The 16190-nt window shown below is 39.7% G+C and overlaps 1 protein-coding gene across 1 annotated transcript in view; it reads right to left on the bottom strand.

Annotated features, from left to right (window-relative positions):
* Window positions 1–9510: 9510 nt before the first annotated feature.
* The window catches only part of LOC109199747 (macrophage mannose receptor 1-like), a 26510-nt gene continuing 19830 nt past the window's right edge, over window positions 9511–16190 (bottom strand). The window contains exons 7-8 of the mRNA XM_019355063.2: window positions 10016–10118; window positions 9511–9890 (exon numbers count right to left, since the gene is read on the bottom strand). Of these exons, the coding sequence (XP_019210608.2) occupies window positions 10038–10118 (81 nt within the window). The 3' untranslated portion in view covers window positions 9511–9890; window positions 10016–10037. The remainder of the gene's footprint in view (window positions 9891–10015; window positions 10119–16190) is intronic.

The raw sequence follows: 16190 nt of genomic DNA, 5'->3' as shown, positions 1-16190 counted from the left end.
GTCGAATGACTAGAACTCATCCACTGAATGTTGCTAAACTAAAAATCTCTGTGACTAGGTGCCACTGCTTGTTTCAACCCAGAACAGATGCTTCCAGGATTGCAGCATTTGAATGCCTATAGGTCCATCTTAGTGTTTGTTTCAAAAATCTCTCAATAATAATATTTTCAGTATAGTATTCAATGCAGTTTTTCAACTCCTTCACCAAATGTTTTTTAAACAAAAACAAAACATCATTAATGTATTAATGCAAATGTTGGGTGTTTTTCTCTTGTAATGAGTTTTTAAGAGTAGAACTGCAACATAGTTAAACATTGTTTACTTTTTAGTTAACTCTCTTATTATCATTCTTTAAATCAATTCACAAAAATGAGTTTTCACTGCTTGGATGTACCTGCACAAATGAGAGTTTTATGACCCATAGCTTAGAAGTCTGGAAAGAAAAGAAGCAAAACAGCAACCTTAAACTCAATTTTCTAAACTACAGCATATCCATTTAAAATTTAAAACTAAATTTTGTAACCAGTAACAACAAGTACCAAGAAGTAAAGAAAGTTAATAATTGATTTATAAAAATAATTTATAATCAGAGACATACCTGAGTACGTACCTGATATAGTCCGCCAATTTGTTTTGTTTCTAAAGCTTCCTGTAAATCTGAAGGTCTTTTTATTTACACACTATGCAAAGCATTTATGAAGACACTGAAACTTATTTGATTACAGGTGTGCCATAAGATATTTAAAGAGCCAGTCAGTCTTCAGGCAAGTCTAACTAGAACTTGTGACATCAAGCAAATCAAGTAAGATCAAATTTTAATATTTTGCTGTTTGTAATTATACATTAAAATCACACTCAGGCAAAACCATTAAGTGATTTATATATATATGTATATATCTATATCTATATCTATCTATCTATCTATCTATCTATCTATGTATATACATATGTGTGTGTGTGTGTGTGTGTGTGCACTAAGTACTTCAAAAGATTCCACAGTGTCCTGTGAGAACTTCATTTTCACAACCCTATTGTTAAAAACATATTCAATTCAATTCAATTCAATTCAATTTTATTTATATAGCGTCAAATCACAACAAAAGTCGCCTCAAGGTGCTTCATAGGTACAGAGAAAAACCCAACAATCATATGACCCCCTACGAGCAAGCACTTTGGCGACAGTGGGAAGGAAAAACCCAAATCCAAACTGGAAGCTGGTTCCACAGAAGAGGGGCCTGAAAACTGAAGGCTCTGCCTCCCATTCTACTTTTAAATACTCTAGGAACAGCAAGTAGGCCTGCAGTGCGAGAGCGAAGTGCTCTAATAGGGTGATATGGCACTACAAGGTCATTAAGATAAGATGGGGCCTGATTATTTAAGACCTTGTATGTGAGGAGCAGGATTTTGAATTCAATTCTTGATTTAACAGGAAGCCAATGAAGGGAAGCCAAAACAGGAGAAATATGCTCTCTCTTTCTAGTCCCTATCAGTACTCTTGCTGCAGCATTTTGGATTAACTGAAGGCTTTTCAGGGAGTTTCAGAATCAGAATCAGAATCAGAATACTTTATTTATCCCTAGGGGAGTATTCTGATTGATGATTTTAAGAAAAGATTTACATAACTGCTGTAATTACAATATAAACGAAATTGGAAATAATAAATTCAGTGTGCATGCACATGGACATGAATATGTACTTCCTCCTCAGCTGTCTTTACCTTCCTTAGATGTTTTTGAGCAAGTAAACACATGAACATTCTAGTGGGGCTGATTCAAGTAATGCACTTGTTTAATCTGTCAAAAATAATATGCAATGATACAATAACATTGAAAACAGACAAAACTCCCACTCTCTCTTCCAGTTATTGCCCCATATATATTAAAAGAAATAACATTTATAAGCAAAACTTAATCCACCTGAACTGAACTCTGGCATTAACTGTAATTTACATCAATCAAACAGCATTTATTAAGGGACAACAAGCTAATAATACACATATAATACGCCAAGAAATGTACAGCAATAAAGAAAAATAGTAGCAACACTGGTTTTTTTGATGCAGAAAATGTTTTTGATGGTTTGAACTGTAAATTACTTTTTCCACGTTACAAAATTTGGATATGGAAAGTCTGTTACCATGGATCAAAACACTACAACTCACCACAGGTTGTAGTCACAAACAATGGGTTAACATTTTCACCTCACAGGAGAACAACACAAGGGTGCTTTCTCCTGCCTCTTTTTTCTATCTATACTAAACCACATGCTCACAGAACCCACAAGCATCAATACCATGAATGTATTAATACCTGTTTGCTGCCTCTGGTGTCCCACTCCGGAGCCACTACGGAGATACATTCTGACAAGTAACATTTGGACTCAGTATCTCCAGTTCTCACTATATCATTGTTAAAGCAGGTTGAGATACCTTCCACAGCTGCTCCCAGTTAGGGATATTTGCTCAGACATCCTGTGCCCATTTCAACTTATAGCCCCAATGGAACACAGATGACGCACTGCCTGACTGACTGGGTCAAATAGCCGATGTGACTTCAAGGAGAAGGTGTCTAAGAAGCTTGGATTAAGTCTCAGCGGCTTACCTCTCACTACATCAGAAAGAGGGTAAAACATCTCAACATCCAGCATTTTATCTTTATAATGATACAAAGTGCTAGAGTTGATCTATATGTGCTTTAGCTAAGCGTAAATCATCTTTAATTATTAATCAGCTTTTGTGCGTGTACACATTATCCTGCATTGACCGTGGTAGGTTAATGTTTGTGTGTCGCTGCAGGAATGTGAAAAGATAAGAAATGCATCTTCAACCCATCATTATACATGATTCTGGTTAAGAGAAATGGTATTAAGTATGCTGTAATTGTTAAACACAAAATCATAATTTATATGTGTTTCTGCTGATAGTTAATCATGCTTAATCGCTTAATTCTGATCAGAATATAAGTTTAATTGATATAACCACTGTAAAAATATAACAATGATCCTAGTGGCAGGGCACTCACTGAGAGTCTGTGTGGAAATGGCCTTTGAGGCTGTGTGTGTGAGTGCATATGTGAGAAGGATGGGAGGGGGGAATAAGGGAAACTCTAAGAAGACACTGATCTCTGACCTTAACATGTTTGATTTGATTAAACAAAAGGTATATTAAGTGTGTTGTGATTAGCAAACATAAAAGTTTGAAGAGAAAAAGTGAGGAGAAAGTATTCCTCTGTAACTGAATTACAAAGAAATGTTGAAATGAATGTTCATGTGAGATTGATCTAATGATAAACCCGGTTAAAGTAAAATGGCATTAACTGAAGGAAACATGAAGTGTGATTAATGTGATTAAATATTCAAATGTTACAAATTAGTTTCATATTTTTTATTTTATTCTCTGCTTATGTTTTTTTTGCTGTGTTAAATTATAAATTAATTATAAATTCATATTAATTTGGATTTCCATTGTTTTCATTCTCGTTTATAACTTCCAAGAATTTTCACTGTTTCTTTATGGATTGTAACTTTATAAAGATTTGGATTTCCACTGTGTTCCTGGGGGAATGTATTTCCAATGCTGCTTTTCTCTTGGACTTTTATTAGCAAAATGGAAGACAGGGATAAACACTCCTCTCAAAGATCAGAACAATTTGTCAATTTGCTAAATTGGAAAAAAAGAAAATTTAATGAAGTGATTCTAAAGTTTAAACTTTCTTTTAAATATTGTGCGAGGAAAAGTCAGATAGAGAGAGGATGATAAGGTGTGGCTGGACATCAGGTGATTAGATGTTAATAGTGTGATTGAAGTCCCCTAGGGCCTCATTACCATTTGCATAACAGAGGATGACTAACAGAGGGCTGAGACACAGGGAAAGATGAACAGAGGTAACGCAGGAGAAACACTGAGGATGACAAACAAATGATCCGACAAGGAACAGAGGAAGACACACACAATATATTTACACACACACAGGGAAACAAGGAAATGGCACAGAGGAGGGAGACACAGCTGAACATAATTAGAGCTGACGAGACAAAGGGGAAACAAAACTGAAAACACTGATACGGGACGGGTACGGGATGTGTCAACGTGAACAGGAAATACACGAACATAGAAACCAGGACACTAGATGTAACACAAGGAACACAAGGTAGGCACAGTGGCAAAACCTATGGGCTGGAAAATCACCAAGGTACTAAAGAAAAATGAGGGGAAACTAGAAATACAAAAGATAAAGCCATGAAAACCACTAAATCACAGAACCATAAGAAAACAAAACATAAAGATGGAGTCACCAGACTCCGGACCATGACACATCCTGTGCTCAGTTTCTCATGTGGAGATGTTTTTTTTGGTCTTAGACTGCAACAGGTCCCCACATTGGAAACAGATCTTTGCCTCCATAACATACTGAACGCCTACACACTCACACACACACTGGGGTCTTTCTCCCTCCAGTGGTGAGCAATGGAACAGCACTGGAGAGAATTATTGTAGTTGATACTGCACTGGTGACATTAAATGTATAACTACTGTGCCAAAAAGTCTATTATATTTTAATATGACATGATAACAATTCATTTCTATGCCAAAACTAACCAAAAGCCCAGAACTTTTGGTTCATAATACCTTTGATTTTTGACATTGTTTTCATCATATCCATTCTTATTTATTATTAGCATAATCAATACCTGCATCATTATTATTTTATATCCTTACACATTGTGAGAAGAATTCAGTTTAGTTCAGTCAGTTCTAAGAAATGCTACACCAGCAGTGCAGTGTATTAAATAGTTAAATAGCGTTGAGCTTAAAGTTCACAGGGCTTGACTTCAGAAAAGTACACATGAATCCCCACAGTTCACTGGTAATTAAAAATAATTAACCCATAGAAGAGTGGAATCTGTAATATGCCTTGGGTTAGATCCAGACTGATGCACATGCACTCTAATCCATGCAGAGTCATCCTGCAAATGTAGACATATGTTACATATTTATATTCAGTGTTTCTGTATAAAAAGAACTCTGAACCCTGAACCGTCGTGTGTACACCAGAGAAGAGAAAACGACAGGCAGGCAACAAACTGCATATAAGCATTTCAGTGATTTACTAATGGCACAGAAGCTTACACTCACAAGGAACCAGAACAAAAGTTTACAAGTTGTACAAGTTTGTATAAGGGGCAAAGGTCACAGGCAGGCTTGACTGTGCAGAAAATTGTAGTTACCATGACCTAAATCACTGGTTTGTGGAGCTGAGACTTCACTTGAGCATTTGTCATTCTTATCTCCTATACTCATTTGCAACTACTCAGTGTGGCTATGAAACAGACCATTATTAACTAAACTTCATTTTGCTTGAGATAAGACAAGAAATAAACCATAAAGACCATAAAATAATGTACAATTTATGTAGGGGGAGAGCAGGGTGCCATGATTTACGAGGTGAATCATAATTGATATGCTATTTTATCAACACTGATCTTCTAAACATGACCAGTAAATGACTGTAAGTTTGGATTTTCATGATAATTGGTTAACAGAACAAAGCATACCTTACACTGCTTTCAAGTGCTTTGTGACTGTTTTTCTTTTTTTGCAGGGGGGGTCTTGGTCGGTTGTTTTAACTGCACTGACATGACAATTAACATAAAACTGTGATGTTCAGACATATATATAATTCATGTTTGAGTTACATGTTTTCAGTTCAAATTAAATAATTTATTTATCATCATTCAGTGGGATGAATATATTATTTGAATGTCTGAATATAATCTATAGCTAATCAGTGTTGTTTGAAAATGATTATTGTGGGGGAGGCTGTGGATTTTATGCCAAGAAAATATCCCCCACACCATCAAACCTGAACCAGTGATACAAGGTAGGATGGATCCATGCTTTCATGTTGTTTAAACCAAATTCTGACTCTGCCATCTGAATGTTGCATTGGAAATCATCTCGTCAGACCTGGCAACATATTTTCCAATCTTATGTCATCCAACTTTGGTGAGCTTGTGTGATTTTCAGTCTCAGGTTCTACACCTTAGCTGAAAGGAGGGACACAGAGTGTGAACGTCTGCTACTGTAGCAAATCTGCCTCAATATTTGTCACATTGCGTGTTCAGCTCAGTTGTGCTGCATACCTTGGTTGTAACTTAAACCAATGTTACTTTGATTTGAGTTACTGTTTCCTGCGTATCCTCTCAAAGCAGTTTGTTCATTCTCCTCTGACCTCTGACATCAAAAAGGCATTTTGAGCCAGAGAACTGCCACTCACTGGATTTTCACTGGAAATTATCCTTAGTTACCTTTTGTATTTGACATTATCACAAATGTTGCAGTCATGGGAGTAGCCATCAAAAGGACAAAGTACATAAACACCATTCACAGAAAGAATTTGAATATGTCTGGAGAAAGTTATAGGAAATTGTTCGAATAGAAAATTGTCCTTATTTGTTTTCTCTGCAACCCCACAAATTAGGGAATTGTGCTCAAACATTCATACATTGTTTACACTAATATAACGTAACTTTATTTTTTGGTTGGTGGTGAACCATGAGTTTTATGCAGATGGTAAGAAAATACTGTATTTACTTATTGTCAACTTTACTGTAAACACAAACTGTAAAATATTTATTTAATGTAAATAAAAATATCAAGACCTTTAGTTAAAAAAGTATTAAGACTAAACTTTCTGTTGATTCAAAGCATCTTCACAAGAAAGAAACAAAACAAAATGAATTTGAAGAAATTACATGAAATTGAAATTGATTTAAAATTTAAATTAATGCTCATATAATATCTAAATAAACTTTTAAATTAGAATTAGACTTTGTTTGGAGTTAGACACTTAAACCATGACTCAGTCATTTTTTTCTGTTTCCTGTTGCAAATCAGGTGTGACATGCATATAGTTTGTTTATCTTAAACATAACAGGAAACCATTTCCATCATTTGAATTTGTTTAAACAAACAAATGCAGGCGTAGTCGGGAAGCATTCAGTGTGGATAGTTTATTCTGCCGGCCTCCCAGGTGCACAAAAGGTTATTTACAAAGAAAATAGAAAACTAACTTAATTCAACACAAAACAAACATCTATAGACAAAACACAGTCTGCATGTTACCCTCTCTGTAACATCTCACCAACTCCTCAGGTAGGCCCTGACAGCCTCTTTTATACCCCATTGCCCCTCCCACTAGGCATAATAGTCATCTCTTTATTATTTCGTTTCCCAAACATTCTTTTTCCCACAGCTTATTTCCTGCTGTATTCCTACAATACATTTATATGTACATACAGACATTTATGGCCAATTCCAGGCATCCTACAGTGTTTCACAATAAAAAAAACAAAAAACAAAAATAATGCAGTTCACGTGACCTTTCAAGCGCGCGCGAACCCACTATTTGAACCCCGGAACACCATACCATCGGCTTGCATAACCACCCGTATAATATGAAAATCCAAAACAGTCATATTCGTTGTGTTCCCACTAGTGCTGTCAGCGTTAATCTCGTTAAAATGACATTAACGCCATAACGCGGCAAATCTCCGTTAACGAGTTACCGCGGATCGCCAAGTGTGTGGGGCTGGACGGCGTCAACACGTTAACGAGCTAACTGCGCTAACGCACTAGTTCCCACCAATTGAGCATTGCATGGCACATCCGACATACTGTTTTACTTTTGTCCATGATGCGCTTACCATCAGGGTCATGCTTCACATGAAAACCGAAATAGTTTCAAACGCCAAATCTGAATGAGGGTGGGGGAGGTTCACTTTCGGGTAGCGTTAAGGCAGTTGCCATGTTGCAATGAGCTTAGTTTCTGTCTTGCTAGCTTGTGCTGCGCTCAGTGGATCTGCACTCGACAGTGCAGCCTAGGTGGAGTAGTCGAACGCAGATCCACTGAGCGCTCAACACAGACAGCATTGTCAGAAGAAAAGTTGATAAAATAAATAAAAAATTTTGTATTGTTCGATACATATGCGTACCAAACTGAAAGCACTGTATCGAACGGTTCAATATCGATACTAGTATTGTTGCACCCCTAATATATACATTTATATATAGCCTATATATGTTTGTTTCAAATTATTCAGGTTAAAAATACCAGCCTGAATTCACTCTAAACTACTCTTTTAGTAGTAGTGAAACTGAGAAAAGTGCATTGCAAACCAGAAACATGAATGTTTGACTTACAAGTAAAAATGTGACCCTTCTGAATATAGTATCCTGGAATCTTCGCAGACAAGTTGGTGTTTTCCCTGTAAAGTAGAGGCAACCACTGTTAGGGACCAACACAGTCATGAGGTGATTTTCGGTGCAGCACAGATTTCTTTTGGCAACAGCTAACAAGTTATTCCCCTAGTTACAAGACGTTGCCAGTGGGTCTCTATGACCTGTGTTACTGAGGCTTTATCTTGATCGGTTTAAAGGGGCAGCAATGTAAGTCGAACTGTGAAGAAATCTTATGTCCAGAAATTATTCATTTTTAGTTTAGCCTGCTTGGTTTCAGCTGCCATCATATCTAATAGAGTCACTAACACATTATAACTGTGAAAGACTTTGTCTTAAAGGCTGAAGGAAATGCCACTATGCCTAGTTATCTGTGTTATGGCTGTAGAACATCCCTGCAATACCCAGAAGGAATTTGCATATGGCTGCAGTCAACTACAGGAAGTTTTTTGAATGGAAAATCATCCTTATTTGTTTTGTCTCAACCCTACAAACTACAACCCCCCCCCCCCCCCCCCATTTATTACATATTACGTTAGTATTACATTACAACAAAACGAAAACAAAAAACAAGCCTTAAAATAGTTATTTGAAAATTAGATATGTAGACCTGTAAATAATATATATAAACCTGTAAAGATCCAAACAAAATATCATTGAATTTGCAAAGTGAAATCCACCTTTCTATTAGAACTTTGTGTGTAATTACAGTCACTTGAAGGATGGCTCAGGCCTTTTGTCACTTGACATTGTACATCGACTTTACATATATGACCTCACAGACGTTTTCCTGTTGCAAATCAGATAATTTCCACTATTTGAATACGTCTACGTCATAATATTTCCTTGCCGCATTGTCCAAATATGATTTAAAAAAAAAAAAAAAACGAGTTTAAGCAACACTCTGTCAAGCTACTAGTTCTATTAAGGAGTGAATACATAATTCTTCTTCTTTGGGTGCAGCTTTCACCCCACCATTTTTTCTTTGAATCAAAGAACAAAAGTAAAACAACCTCGAGTGTGGGGGACACTCGATCTTGGTAAGGACATAGGTAGTCACCAATCAGAAATAAATAGCAAAGGAAAAAGTAATTTGATTGTGGACAGACATCATGCCACCATAAACATGGATTAGGAGAGGTGGCTGTCCCATAGAAACATGTTGGCCACATGTAAGCAAAAGATTCAATAATGGAGGAAACAGTCTGGTGACAACTATAAATGTTTTTATTATTTTTTCATTTGAATTATACTGACAGGTTGAAGCAGAAAAATCAAATCATCATGCATTTTTTTTTAAAGTCTTTGAAAAAATAAAGCACTTAGACGGCATTGATCAAACAATTACTAGACACATTTTTTAAAGCTTCAAACATTATTTGCATCTATTATTAGCATTTGGATTTAAGTTCATGTTATTACATTAGATAATATATTTTAGAAGCACTACTTTCCAGCTATAGTTAAGTTTTTATGACTACACAACTTACGGGCTAAAAGAGATGAGATCCATTGTCCAAGTACTGACTTAGGTTCAGTTATATATCCATTACCTGTTATGATAAACTTCCTGAGGCAAGATACAATCTTTAAATAATCAATTTCCACCACAAACCAATAATTTTGCAGAACGGACACTTCTGCGGTCAGCATCCTGTAAAGAGAGAAAAACATTTTTGTGTGTTTGTTTGCGTCTTATCTAAATTACTTTGCACAGAATGATTGGTATTTTTCAAATGAAAGCTTGCTGAATAATATGTGATCTCTGTAGGAAGCTACCTGTCTTCTCTGTGGTTTTTAGCTAGCGTTGAAAGACATATTTGTCATCTTGCCACTTAAGACTGAAATCAGCCACCTTTCGATCTCTTAGGATTGTCTCCAACTGAAAGAAAAAAATGATAACAGAATACAACTGTTTGTCATTCGATCCAGATTTACCAAATATACACTACCAGTCAAAAGTTTGGACACACCTTCTCATTTAATGGTTCTCCTTTATTTTTACTACTTTCTACATTGTAGATACAAACTGAAGACATCAAATATATGAAGAAAGATCATTTAGCAAAGAAATTGATAAATAACTCTATAAATATGTCTTATAGTTTAGATTGCTGAAAGCAGCCGGCCTTTGCTTTGTTGACAGTGCAGCAAACCCTTTGTCTTCTCTCAATCAGCTTCATGATGTAGTCACCTGAAACGGTTGTAAAGGAATTTCTTTCACTTATGTATTAATCACATTATTTTATTGTAATGCCTTGGTGCCACTGGATTTTAACATGTCTGACACCCATACTGTAAGACAAATGGTGGGGGTCTAGTTAGGAAGTTGGGGGAAGCAGACAACTCCACAGGAAGAGTCTTTTGTCTCTTCCAGGGAGTGGTGAATCTTAAGGTGTGAAACATCTGTGTACTGCCTTTTGTTCCTGGAGAAGGTATTTAAGTGAGAGCCACACTACTCTCAGTGAGACTCTGCTGACCCTGCCCCATGGTCATGCAGGCTCTCCACCAAGCTTGGTTTTCTGTTCTTTGTGTGTTTTGATTAACACTAGAATTACTGGGCCTTTTTTCCCTGGTGCAAGTCCCTACTACTAGATTTACTGGCCTGCGCAGATTTGCGTAAATTCCCCCCGACCTTAACACCTCTTGGCACCCCGCTGAGATTTTCACAGGTCGTCAGCTCCATTGTTCTCCTGCTTTTGTTGTGCAAACACACCCTCCCCCAACCCCTAACCATGAGAGATTCAAGTTTTTCCTTCCCTGCAAGGCTGCTTTCCTTCCTTACCTGCCTGCATGCCTGTCCATAAACATATATACACAGAGTTGTACATATATTTATATAGCCACACCTTATTTAATATGCATAAAGTCTAGTTATACACACAGACACATCTATATTATATATACACACACACACATATATATATATATACATATATATACATATATATATACATATATACGTATATGCAGCTGGATAGCGTAGTGGTTAAACTACACGCCTTTGGAGCAGAAGATCGCAAGTTCGATTCCTGCCTGGGAACTGACCTGAAAGATAGGATCATGGCCAAGCTTGAAACCTGGACCCCCCCTAGCCGGTTACCAAGATTACGTGAAGTACCCTCAGAAGGTCTGCTAGATGATGTTAATGCAGCACTACGGATGATACCTACAACCACGATTACCGACACTAACAAGCTGATCTACACTTGTTATCAGTGATCAGTGAGATGCTTGGCTACAAGTTGAACAGCCACAAGGGGCAGTACCCTCCATGGAGAAGGAGGCTAGAGGGCAAGATCAAAGTAGCACGAAGGGAGGTTAGCCAACTAACGGAGTTGCAGAAAGGCGCGACAAAGAAGGTGCATAAGAAATACAGCAAGCTGTCCATACCTGAGGCCTTGGAAACTACCAAGCAAAGACTCACAGCCTTGGCCAGCCGCTTGAGGAGGTACACCAGAGAGATAGAAGGCAGGAGAATAAACCAGCTGTTCTCCACAGAACCAGCAAAGGTGTACTCTCAGTGGCAAGGGAACAATAACAGAACAGCACCACCAAGGCTGGAGACGGAGCAATACTGGAAGAGCATATGGGAGAAGGACGCAACCCATAACGGCAATGCTCAGTGGCTAGTGGATCTGAGGGCTAAGATGAACAGGCACATGGGTCAATACATGAGCGGGGCACAGAAAAGGGATTGGCAAGAATACCAGAGGCGCAAAACACCAGCTACTGGTAGACAGAACAGTCAGCCGAGACTGCAAGACCAGACTGACCAACCTGTGCACAGCCTGGATTGATTACAAGAAGGCCTATGACTCAATGCCCCACAGCTGGATACTGGAATGCCTAGAATTGTACAAGATCAACAGGACCCTAAGAGCCTTCATCAGGAACTCAATGGGAATGTGGCACACAACACTAGAGGCCAACTCCAAGCCCATAGCACAAGTCACCATCAAGTGCGGGATCTACCAAGGAGATACTCTGTCCCCACTGCTGTTCTGCATAGGCCTGAACCCCCTCAGTGAGATCATTAACAAGACTGGCTACGGATACCGACTACGGAACGGAGCGGTTGTCAGCCACCTCCTGTACATGGATGACATCAAGCTGTATGCCAAGAGTGAACGAGACATCGATTCACTGATACACACTACCAGGCTATACAGCAATGACATTGGAATGTCATTCGGGCTGGAGAAGTGTAGTCGGATGGTAACAAAGAGAGGGAAGGTAGTCAGAACTGAGGGGATTGAACTACCAGAAGGCAACATTGCAGACATAGAGGACAGTTACAAGTACCTGGGGATCCCACAGGCGAATGGGAACGATGAAGAGGCCGCTAGGAAAGCTGCAACCACCAAGTACCTGCAGAGGGTCAGGCAAGTCCTGAGGAGTCAGCTGAACGGTAAGAACAAGATCCGGGCCATCAACACCTACGCCCTGCCCGTGATCAGGTACCCTGCTGGGGTAATAGGCTGGCCAAAGGAGGAGATAGAAGCCACTGACATCAAGACAAGAAAGCTCCTTACCATGCATGGAGGGTTTCACCCCAAGTCTAGCACCCTGAGGTTGTACGCTAAGCGGAAGGAAGGGGGCCGGGGACTGGTGAGTGTCAGCACCACAGTCCAGGATGAGACAAGAAACATCCACGAATACATCACGAAGATGGCCCCAACTGACAGCGTGCTCAGTGAATACCTCAGGCAGCAGAAACCCAAGAAAGAGGAGGAAGGCGAGGAACCATCATGGAAGGACAGGCCCCTGCACGGTATGTACCACCGGCAGATAGAGGAGGTGGCTGATATACAGAAATCCTACCAGTGGCTGGACAAAGCTGGACTGAAAGACAGCACAGAGGCACTAATCATGGCAGCACAAGAACAAGCTCTGAGTACAAGATCCATAGAGGCTGGGGTCTATCACACCAGGCAAGACCCCAGGTGCAGGCTGTGTAAAGATGCCCCAGAGACAATCCAGCACATAACAGCAGGGTGCAAAATGCTAGCAGGCAAGGCATACATGGAGCGCCATAACCAAGTGGCCGGCATAGTGTACAGGAACATCTGTGCCGAGTATAACCTGGAAGTCCCGAGGTCAAAATGGGAGATGCCCCCAAGGGTGGTGGAGAATGACCGAGCTAAGATCCTGTGGGACTTCCAGATGCAGACGGACAAAATGGTGGTGGCTAACCAACCGGACATAGTGGTGGTAGACAAACAGAAGAAGACGGCTGTAGTGATCGATGTAGCGGTTCCGAATGACAGCAATATCAGGAAGAAGGAACACGAGAAGCTGGAGAAATACCAAGGGCTCAGAGAAGAGCTCGAGAGGATGTGGAGGGTGAAGGTGACGGTGGTCCCCGTGGTAATCGGAGCACTAGGTGCGGTGACTCCCAAGCTAGGCGAGTGGCTCCAGCAGATCCCGGGAACAACATCGGAGATCTCTGTCCAGAAGAGCGCAGTCCTGGGAACAGCTAAGATACTGCGCAGGACCCTCAAGCTCCCAGGCCTCTGGTAGAGGACCCGAGCTTGAAGGATAAACCGCCCGCAGGGGCGCGCTGGGTGTATATATACATATATATATATATATATATATATATATATATATATATACATACGTGTGTGTGTGTGTGTGTGTGTGTGTGTATATATATATATATATATATATATATATATATATACACATAAATAAAATGTTTGTATAGTGCACTTTCTATACCTTGCTCTGTCCACTTTTTTGCAATGACAATGCAGATTTTCCACTTGTGGGACAAATAAATGCAGATTTGCTCTGTGTGTGTGTGTGTGTGTGTGTGCAACATTGGCATTTGTTTACTCAGATCCAAGGCAGGCCAAACCTCTGTGTTACAACCTACATACAAAAGACAGACATTCACAATATATGGGTACACAAGTCTGTTTTATTTCAAAGTGTTTCAAACTTTACAGCGTTTGCAGACCCAGTGTCCATCATCCCTGCATTTGGCACAGGTGAATTTCTTACATGTTGCACAGGTAAATCTGCTGCGATTCCTGTTGCAGCTCTCTTGCACCTGGCACTGCGTTGTCTTTACAGTCCCTGGCACAGCAGCTGCAGCAGCCTGCCTCTGTGCTAAGATTTCCTTGTGCTGCATGAATCGGCAACGAAGTTGCTGAGCTAGAAGACGCAGAAACAATCTTCTTTTGCCTGTCCACCCTGTACATGCCTTGTACAAAATGTAGGCATTCACTGCCGCCAGGTCCAGCATATTGTAGAAAACCGCTACTGGTCACCTGCGTGTTGCTGATCTTACAGAATACATCCGTGCCATTTGGTCCAACACGTCTACACCACACTGTAAAAGCAGAGCAAGAGAGTCATGAGTATATGTTTTTTTCTATAGGCCTGTATAGCACACATCAGAAAACATTGTAGCACTGGTGTAAAATTGTACACACATTCACATACCTTCATGTGGTTGTAGTCTGTGATCGTGTTGGGTTTCCTCTTTCTGCCGTCACCGATCGTCACGTCTTGGTGCATGGAACTTAGAACACACACAGTCTTGTTTTTTTTAGGTGCATAAATTGTCAAGGAGACACTGCCACTTCTAAGCACTGAAGTGGAGAATACCTCTCGCTTTGCAGTATCTTTTGCAAGTTGAGGAAGTTCACGCCGGACTTTATTCACCGTGCCCAGTAATGTTGTTTTGCGCTGCAGCAGTCTGTGCGATAGTGACAGTGAAGTAAAGAAATTGTCCGTTGTGACATTTCTTCCATCATCCAAAAACGGCTCCATCAGTTTCATGACCACGTTCTCTACCAGCCTCTCTCCCTTCTGACGACTGGGGTCCTTTCCCAAGTAAGGAGATGCACTGCAGACATATTTGGTGTCCAAATCCGTGGCCATCCAGAACTTGATCCCAAATTTGTCTGGCTTGGTTGCAATATACTGGGTGAATGGACAACGAACCTTGGTAGGGAACAGCTGTTCATCTATGGTCATGTGTTCCCCTGGAGTGAAACTCTTAGCACAGTTCTCGTTGAAGCGTGTCCAGATGTCGGAGATCGCTGCAAATTTGTCTGTTTTCACCCGTTCTGCCCGCATGTCGCTGTCATCAAATCGAAGGTGTTGCATAATTGAAATGAATCTATCTCGGGGCATTGTCTCTTTGATTAGTGGCACCAGAAAACTTTCTGACCAGCAATCCACAATGGCACCAACAGGACACATGATTGCTCTTACAAACAGGATTGAAATGAATGCCATAAGTTCATGAACTTAAAGCATAAAGTCTAGTTATACACACAGACACATCTATATCATATATATATATATATATATATATACACACACACACACACACACACACACACACGTAGATAGATATGTGTGTGTGTGTGTGTGTGTATACATACACCAATATTTTTGAATACACGTGTCCATATTTATGTTTCCAGATTGTTTGTATAGTGCACTTTCTATACTGTGCTCTGTCCACTTTTTTGCAATGACAATGCAGATTTTCCACTTGTGGGACAAATAAATGCAGATTTGCTGTGTGTGTGTGTGTGTGTGTGTGTGTGTGCAACATTGGCATTTGTTTACTTAGATCCAAGGCAGGCCAAACCTCTGTGTTACAACCTACATACAAAAGACAGACATTCACAATATATGGGTACACAAGTCTGTTTTATTTCAAAGTCTTTCAAACTTTGAAACGAACCTTGGTAGGGAACAGCTGTTCCCTACCAAGCATTTCTTGCAGCTGGCAACAACAGTCGTGCATTCAGTATAGTTGTGACTTCCGCAAAAAATGTGGTCAAAATCTCATGAGTAAGTTGAAGCATTTCTACCAGGCATTTCTGAAAGTTGTAACACAGAGGTTTGGCCTGCCTTGGATCTGAGCAACTCTGAGTGAGCAAATGCAAATGTGCCAGGCCTCAAGGACAATGGGTGGTTTGCACAA

This window comes from Oreochromis niloticus, linkage group LG3 (genome assembly GCF_001858045.2).
Source record: "Oreochromis niloticus isolate F11D_XX linkage group LG3, O_niloticus_UMD_NMBU, whole genome shotgun sequence".
NCBI classification, from domain to species: domain Eukaryota; kingdom Metazoa; phylum Chordata; class Actinopteri; order Cichliformes; family Cichlidae; genus Oreochromis; species Oreochromis niloticus.
This window is presented reverse-complemented; position numbering and strand designations above follow the sequence as displayed.